The sequence below is a fragment of the Kogia breviceps genome, chromosome 15, assembly GCF_026419965.1.
Source record: "Kogia breviceps isolate mKogBre1 chromosome 15, mKogBre1 haplotype 1, whole genome shotgun sequence".
Lineage (NCBI taxonomy): Eukaryota > Metazoa > Chordata > Mammalia > Artiodactyla > Physeteridae > Kogia > Kogia breviceps.
In genome coordinates this window covers 65,876,817-65,889,478 of record NC_081324.1, presented here as the reverse complement: position 1 = coordinate 65,889,478, position 12,662 = coordinate 65,876,817, and the positions used below count along the sequence as shown (strand labels likewise).

Here is a 12,662-nt window from a genome sequence, read left to right as displayed (position 1 = left end):
GGAGAGAAAGGCAAAGAGCGATTTTAGCTCTAGAATGAGGAAGTTCAAGGCAGTAGGTGATACAAGGGGTTTTCTCATTATAGAGAATGTGGTGTCCTAAGAAAGTGAATACTTAGAGTCTAGAATAGTTAGTTTGGGGGTAGACCTGTATGGTTACTGTTCATCTTCATGTTGAAGAAAAATCTAATTCTGGCTTAAGGGATGGAAATCTCATTAGGTTAGGGGTCCCAGGAGACAAAAAATTTAAAGGTATTGATCAGGAAAATTTAGAATAAACATAAAATTTTATTACTGAAGGGAAACATGGAGATCATCTAGTCAAACCTGTTCATTTTACAGTTGGGGAAATTGAGGCCTACAGAGAGAAAGTGACTTTTCCAAGGCCACATAGTAACTCAGCGTCTGGCATGGTTAACTCAGCTGAAGGCTAGAATTTAGGAATTTGGATTTTTTTTTTAAACCACAGACTGGATAAATGACCTTGGGCAAACCCTTTGCATTCAACTTCTATAAAAATGGGAGTAATAGTTAACTATTCCACTGAGCTGGGTTGCTTATTAATTAAGGTTGCAATTAACAAGAATCATGGCTCTTTTAGAGTTCTGGCTGGGATTCTGGCCTCTGTGGCATGTTTATGGTATTTCCTTAGACTGGCAGATCCTAGGTGAGGACTGTAGCTCTGAATACTGTGCTAGAGTGGATTGTGCATGACAGAAAGCTGTGTGGCAGATAGGACACCAAAATGCTGCATTTGCATGTACCATTGCCGTTCCTCACTTTTGGCTGGAATCTGGCTTCTGTAAACACCAGATTCCCCAATGACCTCTCCGTGCTAGATCAAATAGAAATTTTCCATTGGTCCTTCAGTAGCATTCAGCATTATTGATCACTCATCTTTCTTGAGTTATTCCCTTCTCTTGGATTCCATAACACTATCCTCTTCTGTTTGTCTTCCCCGCTGCCCGCCGCCCCCCGCCCCCATCCTTTCCAGCTATTCCTTTTTGTCTCATTTGCAGATTCAGCCTTCTTCACTCAGCCAGTAAATATTCCCCCACCAATCCATCACTAAATTCTGTCCATTTTACCTCCTAAGTATCTTTTATATTCATCTACCTCCTTCTCTTGTTACCTCCATCACTCTACTCTACCGTTATTTGTTGCCTGGACTGCTCTAAAATTATGTTAAACAAATATTTGTTGTATGAATAAATGAATGTGAGTCTGAGAAGAGTATCATACAGAGGGGAGAAAGCTCTATCCCAGCTGAGCAATTAACTGGTAAAGTAACTCCGAGCGAATGGTAGAACTAAGACTTGAAGCCCTACCTACTAACTCCTTGAAATGGACCTTTGTTTTATTAACTGAAAAATGAGACAGTTGGATGAGATGGTCTTTATAACTCCTACTACAGCTCCAATAGTCTGTAGTCTACATGATAGACACTCAAGTGGGACCATTAAAAAAAAGTCCCAACAAATGCCAAAATAATCAGAATAGGCAACCTTTATTTTTCTTCTTGTGAGACTGTAGATGAAAACACAGCTATAAAATTATTTACAGATACAATACCTAGAGGATGATAGAATCATGTTCCAAAAAGATCTCAAGAAGCAGGAATGTTGACTCAAAGCTAACAAGATGAAGTTTAGTAGAGATATATGTCAAGTTCTATTATACAGGGATAGTACAAGAAACTGAAGATGTTTAGCTTGGAGAAGAGAGAGTTCAAGAGAATATGAGTTGTCTTTGAATATGTGAAAGATGGAAAAGTGGATGAAGAGTAATACCACTTCTGGTGGGTGGCGTAAGGACTCTGTCTGAGGCTATCAACAGGCAGATATCTGCCTAGTTAGGACTGTCCAAGAGGGAGCAGACTCCCGTTGCTGGAGGGTTTAGGCAGAAGAAAAGTTGTGGAAAGGATTTGTGTATCAGATGGGTGGTAGGCCTAGGTGACCCCTAAGGTTACCTTTACTTCTGGGATTGTACTCTCAATAGTGGGCCCTCAGCATGGCCTGGCCTCCTAGCCTCAGTAGGGACAACCTCATGCTCTCCTCAGTTAGTATTTCACAGAGATGTGAAACTATCACCACAGTCAATTTTGGACAATTTTCCTCATGCCCCAAAGAAATCCTGTACCCGTTAGCAATCATTCTATGTTTCATCCTAGTCACCCCCCAGCCCTAGGCAACCACGAATCCACTTTTTGACTCTATGGTTTTGCTTAGTCCAGACATTTCATATAAATGGAATCATACAATATTTGTCTTTTTGTGTCTGGCTTCTTTCACTTAGCGTAATGTTTTCAAGGTTCATCCATGTTGTAGGCATGTACTAGTATTTCATTCTTTTTTAAAAAATGATATTCCACTGGATGGATATACCACATTTTGTTTATCCATTTATCAGTTGATGGACCCTGTGTTGTTTCTACTTTTTGGCTATTATAAATTATACTGTTATGAACACCCATGTACAGGTTTTTGTACAAACCTATGTTTTTACTTCTCTTGGATAGATGCCTAAGAGTGGAATTGATGGGTTATATGTTAACTCTATGTTTAATTATTTGAGTAAATATTTACCACAGTGGTGGTACCATTTTACATTACTGCCAGCAATGTATGAGGGTTCCTATTTCTCCACGTCATTACCCATGCTTGTTATTATCTGTCTTTTTAAAAATTATAGCCCCTTCAGGGGGTACAAAGAAGTATTTTATTGTGATTTTGATTTGAATTTCCCTGATGCTTAACAACTTTTCATGTGATCATTAGCCACTTTATCTTCTTTGGAAAAGTGTCTGTGTAGGTCCTTTGCCCATTTTAAATTAGGTTATTTGTCTTTTTATTGTGGAGTTGTAGAAATTTTTAATATATTCTGTATAATAGACCCTTATTAGATATATGCAAAATATTTTCTCCCATTCTATGGGCTGTCTTTTCACTTTCTTGAAACCTTGTCTTTTGAATCCTAGTTTAAATATTTCTTCATTATCATTAATCTTTTGGGTGAGAGACCTTGTAAAAGTCCGCTCAGATGGAAACACGTACACACACACACACCCACACACACCACCGTCACCACCACCACCATCACCACCACCACCATCAATCACCCAGCTGCAAAGCATTTACCTCATGTGTATTTTGTCCCTAGCTCTTTGTTGACTACTGTGGACTTACAATGTATTTTTAAGCTACAGTCCTTTCCTTAAAAGTTCTAATCTTTCTGGAGACATAAATCAGAGAATATGGTGTGGTGTCAGAAGGCAAAAAACTTTCCAAGTCTTCACACTTTCCAAGCACAAAAGAGCTGAGGATCTCCATGTACCACTCAGAACCTCCTTTTCTTTCAGGACTTCGAGGCCTGATGCTGTCAGTCATGTTGGCCTCTCTCATGAGCTCCCTGACCTCCATCTTCAACAGCGCCAGCACCCTTTTCACTATGGACATCTACACCAAGATCCGGAAGAGAGCATCTGAGAAAGAGCTCATGATTGCAGGAAGGTAAGTTCAGCTCCTCCTGTCATGCACCATAGAAAGCTCGAATGATCAGAGAGTTTCCCTCAAGCTTGGGAAGATTGGTACATGCTGGGTAGAATGGGAGTAACCTCTGTGGCAAGTTATATTTGCTTTCAGTGGCATTTAACTTTAAATTGGAGATCATCAAACAATGTCCCTCTGAAGCAGGAAATGACATCAGAGATCATTTAATCTAACCTCAGTTTATCAATAAACAAAATGAGGCTCGTCCTGCCCAAATCAAGAAGCAGAGGCAGGACTGGAACCTATGGCCAACTGAGTCCTTGTCCAAGGCCCTTTGTACTGTCCCACGCTTTCTTTCTCAGCCCGCCACACTGCAGCTCTCCTCACTGGACTTCTTTTAGACCCAGGTGCCTCCAATACCTTGACCCTTTGCTGTAACATTTTTCAGGACCATTGTGAGGGTTTGGTGATACTATGCTTGTGAACATGCTTTGTAAAGTCTAAAATACCAGGCTATGTGTGCGCTTGTAATGGACACAACAGATACTAAATTCAGTAAGCATTGATCTGTGGGTCAGGTGTGCCCATTATCCTGATTATCATGGAGCAGATACTCTGGATAGAGGACTAGCGGAAGCTCTGTTGTGTCTCTCCATGGGGCTAAGGCAGGCCAACCTCCTCAGGGGAGGTGGAAAAAGTCCCTGGGATGTCTGTCAAGGGAAAGGTTCCCAGGGAATGCTGCCACCTCATAAATCTCATGAGCAAGATTAGGGCAAAGGAAAGAAAGGAAAATGGTAGGCCACTTTCAGGAGATGACACACCTGGCACCCAGGGGAGGTCTGACCACTGGGCCAGAGTCCACCACTCTGCTTCACCGGAAGCAGCACGGTTACTCTGACTGGGTTTTCCTTAGAAAGAAGTTTACTGGTGTTTTTCTGCTATTTATAAGGCTCAAGATGCAACATGGGAAGAAAACCATTTTGTTGCTTTGCTCAGGGCTGGACCTCTTGGCCCTGAGATTATTTTGGGGCTCACATTTTTTTTGTGCATCCAATGACTGCTGCCCAGGGGTTTGTCCCTGTCCTAGATGAACTTACAGTTACATGAAACAATTCCAAACTTTGCTGTGGCACCTGTAAGAGCAATCGAGGGCTCAGAGAAGGGAGAGATGAGTGCACCATGCAGTAGCTGAGGAAGGCTCCTGTGGGAACTGCGTCCAAAATGGTGGACAGGAGTTGGGTAAATGAGAGGCAGTGGGAAGGGCATTTTAGAGGGAGAAATATGTGAGTGAAAACACTGCTCCGCAAAGGTTGGCTTAAGACTCTTGCCTTAAATTCAGGTAAGAGAGATCAGAGAATCACAGCCTTACTTCTATTTAAATCCAGAGGTTATAAGGAACCCTCCAATCTTTTCGTGACTTGAAGTGAAACTCAAAAGGAGGAAAGCGGGGCTTCCCTGGTAGCGCAGTGGTTGAGAATCTGCCTGCCAATGCAGAGGACACGGGTTCGAGCCCTGGTCTGGGATGATCCCACATGCCGCGGATCAACTAAGCCCGTGAGCCACAACTACTGAGCCTGCGCATCTGGAGCCTGTACTCCCAACAAGAGAGGCCGCGATAGTGAGAGGTCCGCGCACCGCGATGAAGAGTGGCCCCTGCTTGCCACAACTAGAGAAAGCCTTTGCACAGAAAAGAACACCCAACACAGCCAAAAATAAATAAGTACATTAATTAATTTAAAAAAAAAAAAAGGAGGAAAGCTAGGGAATTCTCTGGTGGTCCAGTGGTTAGGACTCTGCTCTCTCTGCCAAGGGTGCAGGTTCAATCCCTGGTTGGGGAACTAAGATCCGCAATCCACGAGGCGTGGCCAAAGAAAAAAAAAGGAGAGCTGGCTCCAAGGTCCATACCTTTGTTCCTATACTCCACTGCCTCTCAAAGTGGGATTCTCTCCTGGTGGTTACTGGGTCTACTTTACTATTGAAAATCAAGTGCATTTTACTTACAGGCAAAGAAGATTTTCCTGAAGAAGCAGAATACAGAAGAAAAGAGTCTCAGTGAATTTGCTAATTATTTTTCCTTGCTGTGGTCATATAAAAGTTTATATCTATCTATCTATCTTTATGTGTACATCTATATTTGCTAGTTTTATATATATATATATATATACACACATACACACACACACACACACACACACACACATATATATATATAGTGATATATATTTATTCATGTGGAGGCATTTATTGACACCCTATGTGTGGGCTTTGATTTCAGGTTGTTCATGCTGGTGCTGATTGGCATCAGCATTGCCTGGGTCCCCATTGTGCAGTCAGCACAAAGTGGGCAGCTCTTTGATTACATCCAGTCCATCACCAGTTACTTGGGACCACCCATTGCAGCTGTCTTCCTGCTTGCTATTTTCTGCAAGAGAGTCAATGAGCAGGTAGGTATCATACATGTCTAGAAAAATCATTCTGGAACAGAAATTCCCATCTGGATTTGTATATTCTCTGGGAGGGATTTTACTTCCCAGAGATCTTAAGCAGGAATGAATGTGCTACTGAGGGTTTATATGGAAAAGCCTCCAGGGACCATGGGACTCTCCTGGGTTCACATTCTCTCAGACTCCCCTCTTCTCTTTGCTGCAGGTTCCAAATTAATTCCCAACTAATGATGTATGTTTTCAATCCACTCTTGGTGATTTTGACCCAACTGCATGGCACTCCCTGGGAAGTTTGTAGCCCCTGGGTGAGCAGCTCCAGAGGAAGTTCTAGCACAGGCTACCTCCTTGGTTCGGCAGTGAGCTAGATTTTCCAGCCAGCACTTTTCAGGGCCCAGTGAAGGACCAAGTAGTGATACTCAAGCAGGATAGATATGAGGGACTTTCAGCAATCTTGCCTGTTGAGAGAGTTTGTATGTGTGGATAATGGAAGACTCAGCTGGAAAGGCAGGTTAAGGTTAGACTAGGCATGGTCCCTTTGAAAGCCAGGCTGAAGAATTTGGGCCATCAGTGGGGCAGCGTTGCAGATTTTGAAGCACCACAAAAAGGATGCCTTTGGATAAGTCTTCTGACTGGGATGTTGCTCAGTGTCTCTGTATCCAACCATCTCTATGCCTGGGAAGGATTGGGAAGGGGTAGGGGTGTTGACTATGTAGCTGACTGTCTGAAACAATATAAACAATGATGTATTTTTGGTTAGACAACCCCTTTCTCTCAATAGGACGGAGACAGATATATATCAGGGAAACACTTCACTGCAGTGACCCAGAGTTGAAGTGTGTAAATCACAACACGTGTCTCTCTTCCTTTGCCATTTGCCATTAGGAACATAGTCCAGATTTGCTGGGGACACAAAACTGGGTGCATGGATAAGTGGCCTTGAGAGATCAGAATTAAACCTGCAAGTGATCTTGGCAGATTAGGGAAATTGGCACACATCTTGGAATACGTTTCAATAGGGATTGACAGAAACTGGTTCACTGGGAGATTTCTAAAATGCAGGTAAGGAAAGTGTGGCTAAAAGCCCAGCTGGGTATTGCAGTGGGCCACAAGCAGACTCAGTTCAGCAATGGACCAGAGCTTTCAAAAAGTAAGGCTAGGGACTTCCCTGGTGGTCCAGCGGTTAAGACTCCAAGCTCCCGATGCAGGGGGCCCAGGTTCGATCCCTGGTCCGTGAGCTAGATCCTGCGTGCCACAGCTAAGACCCAGCGCAGCCAAATAAATAAATAAATATTTTTTTTAAAAAAGGCTAAAAATTGGAATAGATTGTCGTGGTTCTCAACTGGGGGTAATTTTTCCCTTTCCCAGGGGATATTTGGGGATGTCTTGGAACATTTTTTGTCATATCTGTGAAAAATTTAAAATTATATTTCATATTTTAAAATTTTAGTCAAACAGAAATTGCTTTGATACCCCAAATCCAGATTATTACCTACATTTCAAAATTCCTTAAGGAAAGGTTCAGTTTATTCTACTATTTTGGTTTCCTTGGTAGGAGATATAGCTATATATCTTTATGTCCATGTCTATGACACTCTGAAAGGAATAAACACATTTTGTTAGCATTGTTCTCCTTCATTTGGCAGTTATTTACAACCACTCTTCAACTAACTTCAGGAGTTTTCCAGGTTATTAAAGGGAGTGCTTTTTGGGTATGTAAACACCCAATAACTACTGTATTGGGAACATTTTTTTTAATGGTGCACTAAATTCATCTCTTTAATTAGGAAATGAGATGACTAATTTTCACATCAGGAATGCAACACTCTCTTACTTCATTATTTTTTTAAAAAATTTATTTATTTTATTTATTTATTTTTGGCTGTGTTGGGTGTTCATTGCTGCATGTGGGTTTTCTCTAGTTGCAGTGAGTGGGGGTTACTCTTTGTCGCGGTGCACAGGCTTCTCATTGCGGTGGCTTTTCTTGTTGCAGAGCATGGGCTCTAGGCGCGTGGGCTTCAGTAATTGTGGCTCGCAGGCTCAGTAGTTTTGGCTCGCAGGCTCTAGAGCACAGGCTTAGTAGTTGTGACACACAGGTTTAGTTGTTCCGCGGCATGTGGTATCTTCCTGGACCAGGGCTTGAACCCGTGTCCCCTGCATTGACAGGCAGATTCTTAACCACTGGGCTACCAGGGAAGCCCTTATTTCATTATTTTGGAACATTTTTTTTTTCTTGGCCGCGCCGTGCAGCTTGTGGGATTTTTAAAGTTCCCCAACCAGGGATCAAAACTAGGGCCCTCTGCAGTGAGAGCGTGGAATCCTAACCACTGCATGGCCAGGGAATTCCCATTTGGGAACATTTTTGATTGTTATGATTTGGGGAATGTTACTGGTATCTAGTGGGTAGAGACCAACATTCTACAATGCACAAGACACCCTCCTGCCCCACTTCCCCCAACAAAAAATTATCCAGCCCAAATGTCACAGTGCTGAGGGTGAGAAACCCTGGCCCAGAGTCTCTGGAGAGTAGCACAGAGACTGCAAAGTGATTCTCAGGACTCGTCTCGCACTCTGTTTGTTGAGGGGTTGACTAAGTCTTGAGGAAAATTTCAAAGGATCCCAGATTTTTCTTGTTTTCTTTTTTTTGAAATAAATTTTAAGCTATGCTAACCTTTTTTTAAAACTTTTAATTAATTAATTTATTTAGGCTGTTTCTGCGTTTTAGTTGCAGCACGTGGGATCTTCGTTGCGGCATGCAAACTTGTAGTTGCAGCATGCATGTGGGATCTAGTTCCCCCACTAGGGATCGAACCCGGGCCCCCTGCATTGGGAGCATGGATTCCTACCCACTGGACCACCAGGGAAGACTCCCAGATTTTTCAAGAGCCTCTTGAGAATAGAGGCTAAAGGAATAAGAGCAGACTAATTGCCAAAAGAAAAGGAAAACCTAAGCGAGTTTTATCAATACTATTCACACAAACTAAAGTTAAGAAATAATTTTTTCACTAAAAAAGTGTATGAGAGACAAATGGAACATCTTTTTCTTCTTCCTTTTTCATTTATTCATCCAGCAGACACTTCCAGATGCCAGTATAGGGCTAGGCATTAGCAACACACAGGGAATGAATCCTGGTCCTTCTCTGGGCAAGCTCCCAGTTCAGATGGGGAAACAGGAGCGAATGCATGATTACACAGTAGTGTGGTCGGTGCTGGTGTGGAGGTGTGTCCACAGTGCTGCAGCCACAGCAAGGAGGATGCACCTACCCAGTTCTGTCTAGGCAGAAGGAGAGGAGACCTTCCAGATAGGGCAAGATTCCAAGGAAGGGATGAACCTCTCTCCTAGGTAGAGAGGATGACCTGTGAAAAGAGCCAGGACATGGACATACATGACACATTTAAAGAATAGCTGGTAATTTAGCACACCTGTAATATACAGTTTGGGGGTACAGATGGCTAGCAAAGGAGCTGTTCAGACCAACACTTGACAAAATCACGAAGGCTCCTTTTGGCCACCCTTCTATGTGCTCACTCTACTTTGTCATTGGTCCTCTTAAAATATGACCTGTAGACTCAGACCTTGTCCTCTAGGTGAGAGCTGACTGAAAGGAAGGAAAGAAGGAAGGAAGAAAGGAAGGAAAGGAGGGAGGAAGGAAGAGAGGGAGGGAGGGAGGAAAGAAAGGGTTTTTTTAAAAACCTGAAAAATTGTCCCCCAATGTTACTAGTCTCTTAAAGGGCTTTCCATAATTCTAATAAGTAAACCCAAAATTTAATGTAAAAACACACAGTATAATTTTATGTTCTCAAATTAAAAACAGTGACTTTGGATCTATAAAAGGGGGTGATAGAAAATTCCTTTCTCCTCTGTCCCCCAAAGACCCAATTTCTTTTTCCATGTCTTCAAGGACTACAAATTACTTCACAAGTAATTACTGTACATCTGAATGTGCCTAAATCTGGAGGCTTATGGTAAAAGTAGCTGCAGGTAGAGAAATTCAAATTATTTTTAAAGTTAAAGAGAATTAAGGCGTTTGGAATTAAGGCCTTGGGTTGCTATTCTAACCAGTTATTAGACACTTTACTCCATTATCTTGTGAGTCCTTGTTTTATGACTTACACATTACTGAAACGTGGTAAACGCAGCCACTGAAGGCCTGATGTAACATTCCTAGCCACATTTTGAACTCCACTGTTTCTGTTTTAGATAGCCTGGAGCTCTCATTTCTCTCACTGTTATTCTTTTGCCTCTGTCTCCCCAGTGAATGCACAGCTGTTTTCTTTATACAGTGTTTCTTAACCCAGGTTTTTCTTTCACAGGGAGCCTTTTGGGGACTGATCATTGGATTTGTGATTGGGGCGTCCCGTATGATTGCTGAGTTTGCCTATGGAACTGGGAGCTGCATGGAGCCCAGCAACTGTCCCACAGTTATCTGTGGTGTACACTACTTGTACTTTGCCATCATCCTCTTTGTCATTTGTCTCATCATCATACTGGCTGTCTCCCTCTTCACCAAGCCCATTCCAGATGTGCATGTGAGTATCCATCTGGGATACCTGTCCTGCCCTGGTTTCATGTTCATGCTTCAACACCCATCTTGGTTGCCTTTGGCTCAATCAGACGTCACATACTCACATGACTAAAATAGGCCATCCTTGCTTTTGGTGTCATGTGGAAGGATACAGGACAGAAAACACGGTTTCCCAGTAGAGCAGTGTCAAGAGTGTGTCTTCAGGAGGATTCCTCACAGCAGGCCTCATTTCACTCCAGGGGCTATTCTCTGGATCCTGCTCCCCAAGTGACAGCTCGGTACAAGGGAAAAAGATCACATGGGCAGGCACAGGGGTCACCCTGGCTTGGATGCTTATGTCCCAGATAGCAACACATATTTCTTGGAACAGTCTCCTGGTCATAGCTTCCAGGGTTCCCAGCAAGGGACATACCTAGTTATAAAAATCACCACGTTGAGGGAAATCTGAAGTATGATTTACTCTTTATTTTTTCCCAATTAAGCCTCCAAACAGTTGCCCATAGAATTTAAGAAATTTCAAATAGTGTCAAAGTCTAATTGATTCAAGACTTCAAAAATCGCAAGTACTCTTCTTTAGCTCTAGATGTCACCCTTGGTTTAGGGTATGTTCGCAGTCCTCCCAATGCAGATGAAGATTACCAATTGTGGGTCTTTTTTACCATAAGCAATATAGTCTGATAACCCAGCACAGCTGACATTCTATCCTTTTCAGTTTTCCAAGGAACAGAGCTAGAGAGTTAACCCAAGATCGCATTTGTCTGTAGAGAAAGAGAAAGGGTTTTGTTTATCGCTTTCTGGTGCATGCACAAATACAGGGGCTTATGGAATCCGTGAGAGACCTTCAGTCTCACTGCCAAATTTTCAAAACTGTGACCAACCTTAATGTCAAGCAAAGATTGCTTTTATAGCAGCACAACCGCCATCATGGTTAGTGGCCAAATCTGTCACAGGCTCGCTTTACGTTGTATTAATTGCTTCTTGATGTCTCAGTTTTTGAAAGTATTGTAGTCCCAAACACATTTAATTCCATGCTTCCTCTTGAAGTAAAGTAGTTCCTGGTTTCATATCAATAGAAACTGCACCTCCAGCTGTTCCCTGTTTTAAATGGCGTATGAATCTACAATTCTCCCCCCATAATATAGTACAAAAAACCTGATCTTACACTGCTGGTCTGGATAAATGGGTGTCTAGCCTTGTTTCCCAGCACGAGTGCTAAATGGAACAAATTCACTTATCATATGTAACAAGAGATCATTCATTCAAAACATTTCTATGTTCAAGGCAGTCTCTTAGTCTCTGAGTATGCACAGAGCATAGGGGCTGGTGTGCACCTGTGTACGATTTATATCCACATTCCCAACATATTTAGAGATAGTGCTGTGGATGGGAACTGTTATCTGTGTTCTTGATGGTATTGAGAGCCACATTCCTTTTCCTTTCTTGATCTACATCTCTTTGTTCTCCCAACTTCTTGGCCCAAGACACTGTTTGGATCTTTCTGCTAACCTGTTCTGCTTTCTCCACAGCTCTACCGCCTGTGCTGGAGTCTGCGTAACAGCAAAGAGGAGCGTATTGACCTGGATGCAGGAGAGGAGGACATTCAAGAAACCCCAGAGGAGACCATTGAAATAGGTGATTTGTGGCTTGGAGCCTATTCCCAAGCCCTAAAGTGTTACTCCTCCAACAGCAAGACCACCTTACTGAAGCCTTCACAGAGTGCCTCATCAAAGCTCAGATCTTTCTTCTAGAGGGGAGTGAGGAGTGGGGTATGGGGTGAGATGGATAAGTGGGTTTTGAGCAGTTTACTCAAGGTCTGGTCAAGGGGAGGAGGGGGATACCAAATCGTCCCAGATCTTCAGTCCCTGGTTTTTAGTGCTCAGTGAGTAAGCGTGGGTGAGATACGTGCCACCCTGACTTGGTTTGGGGCTTGGCTAGGGACAAGGGAAGGCTCAGGGCTCTTCTGACATAGCCTGTGAACAGAAAGAAGTTGGAACCAAAGCTATGGTCAGTTCTAGTGATATCAGGGGGATGAGATAGAGGATCGTAGGGTCTTGTGTCTTACCAGCTTACCACATCATATTTAAAAAATCAAATTTCCCTGGAAGTCCAGTAAGATAATGCTTAGGCAATGCCAAGAGACTTATCCTGATCATGGAGCAATGCTTTCCTCAACTTCTGTGTTGCAGCTTTTCCTCCCTAGATGGGAGGGG

General features: G+C 42.8%; 2 protein-coding genes across 17 annotated transcripts in view; one reads left to right on the top strand and one right to left on the bottom strand.

The window, feature by feature from the left end:
* The window catches only part of LOC131742384 (zinc finger protein 280B-like), a 152,196-nt gene that overhangs the window by 88,442 nt on the left and 51,092 nt on the right, over nucleotides 1-12,662 (bottom strand). Inside the window, exons 3-4 of one of the 16 annotated variants that reach the window (XR_010836798.1) lie at nucleotides 10,557-10,726; nucleotides 8,983-9,283 (exon numbers count right to left, since the gene is read on the bottom strand). The exons of 12 other annotated variants lie outside the window; for them this stretch is intronic. The gene's annotated coding sequence lies outside the window, so the exon portion shown is untranslated. 3 more of the 16 variants (XR_010836804.1, XR_010836803.1, XR_010836800.1) reach the window with 3 other exon arrangements.
* SLC5A1 (solute carrier family 5 member 1) overlaps nucleotides 1-12,662 on the top strand; it is a 58,637-nt gene that overhangs the window by 42,329 nt on the left and 3,646 nt on the right. The window contains exons 11-14 of the mRNA XM_059040189.2: nucleotides 3,356-3,506; nucleotides 5,761-5,929; nucleotides 10,241-10,456; nucleotides 11,979-12,084. Coding sequence (XP_058896172.1) covers nucleotides 3,356-3,506; nucleotides 5,761-5,929; nucleotides 10,241-10,456; nucleotides 11,979-12,084 — 642 coding nt within the window. The remainder of the gene's footprint in view (nucleotides 1-3,355; nucleotides 3,507-5,760; nucleotides 5,930-10,240; nucleotides 10,457-11,978; nucleotides 12,085-12,662) is intronic.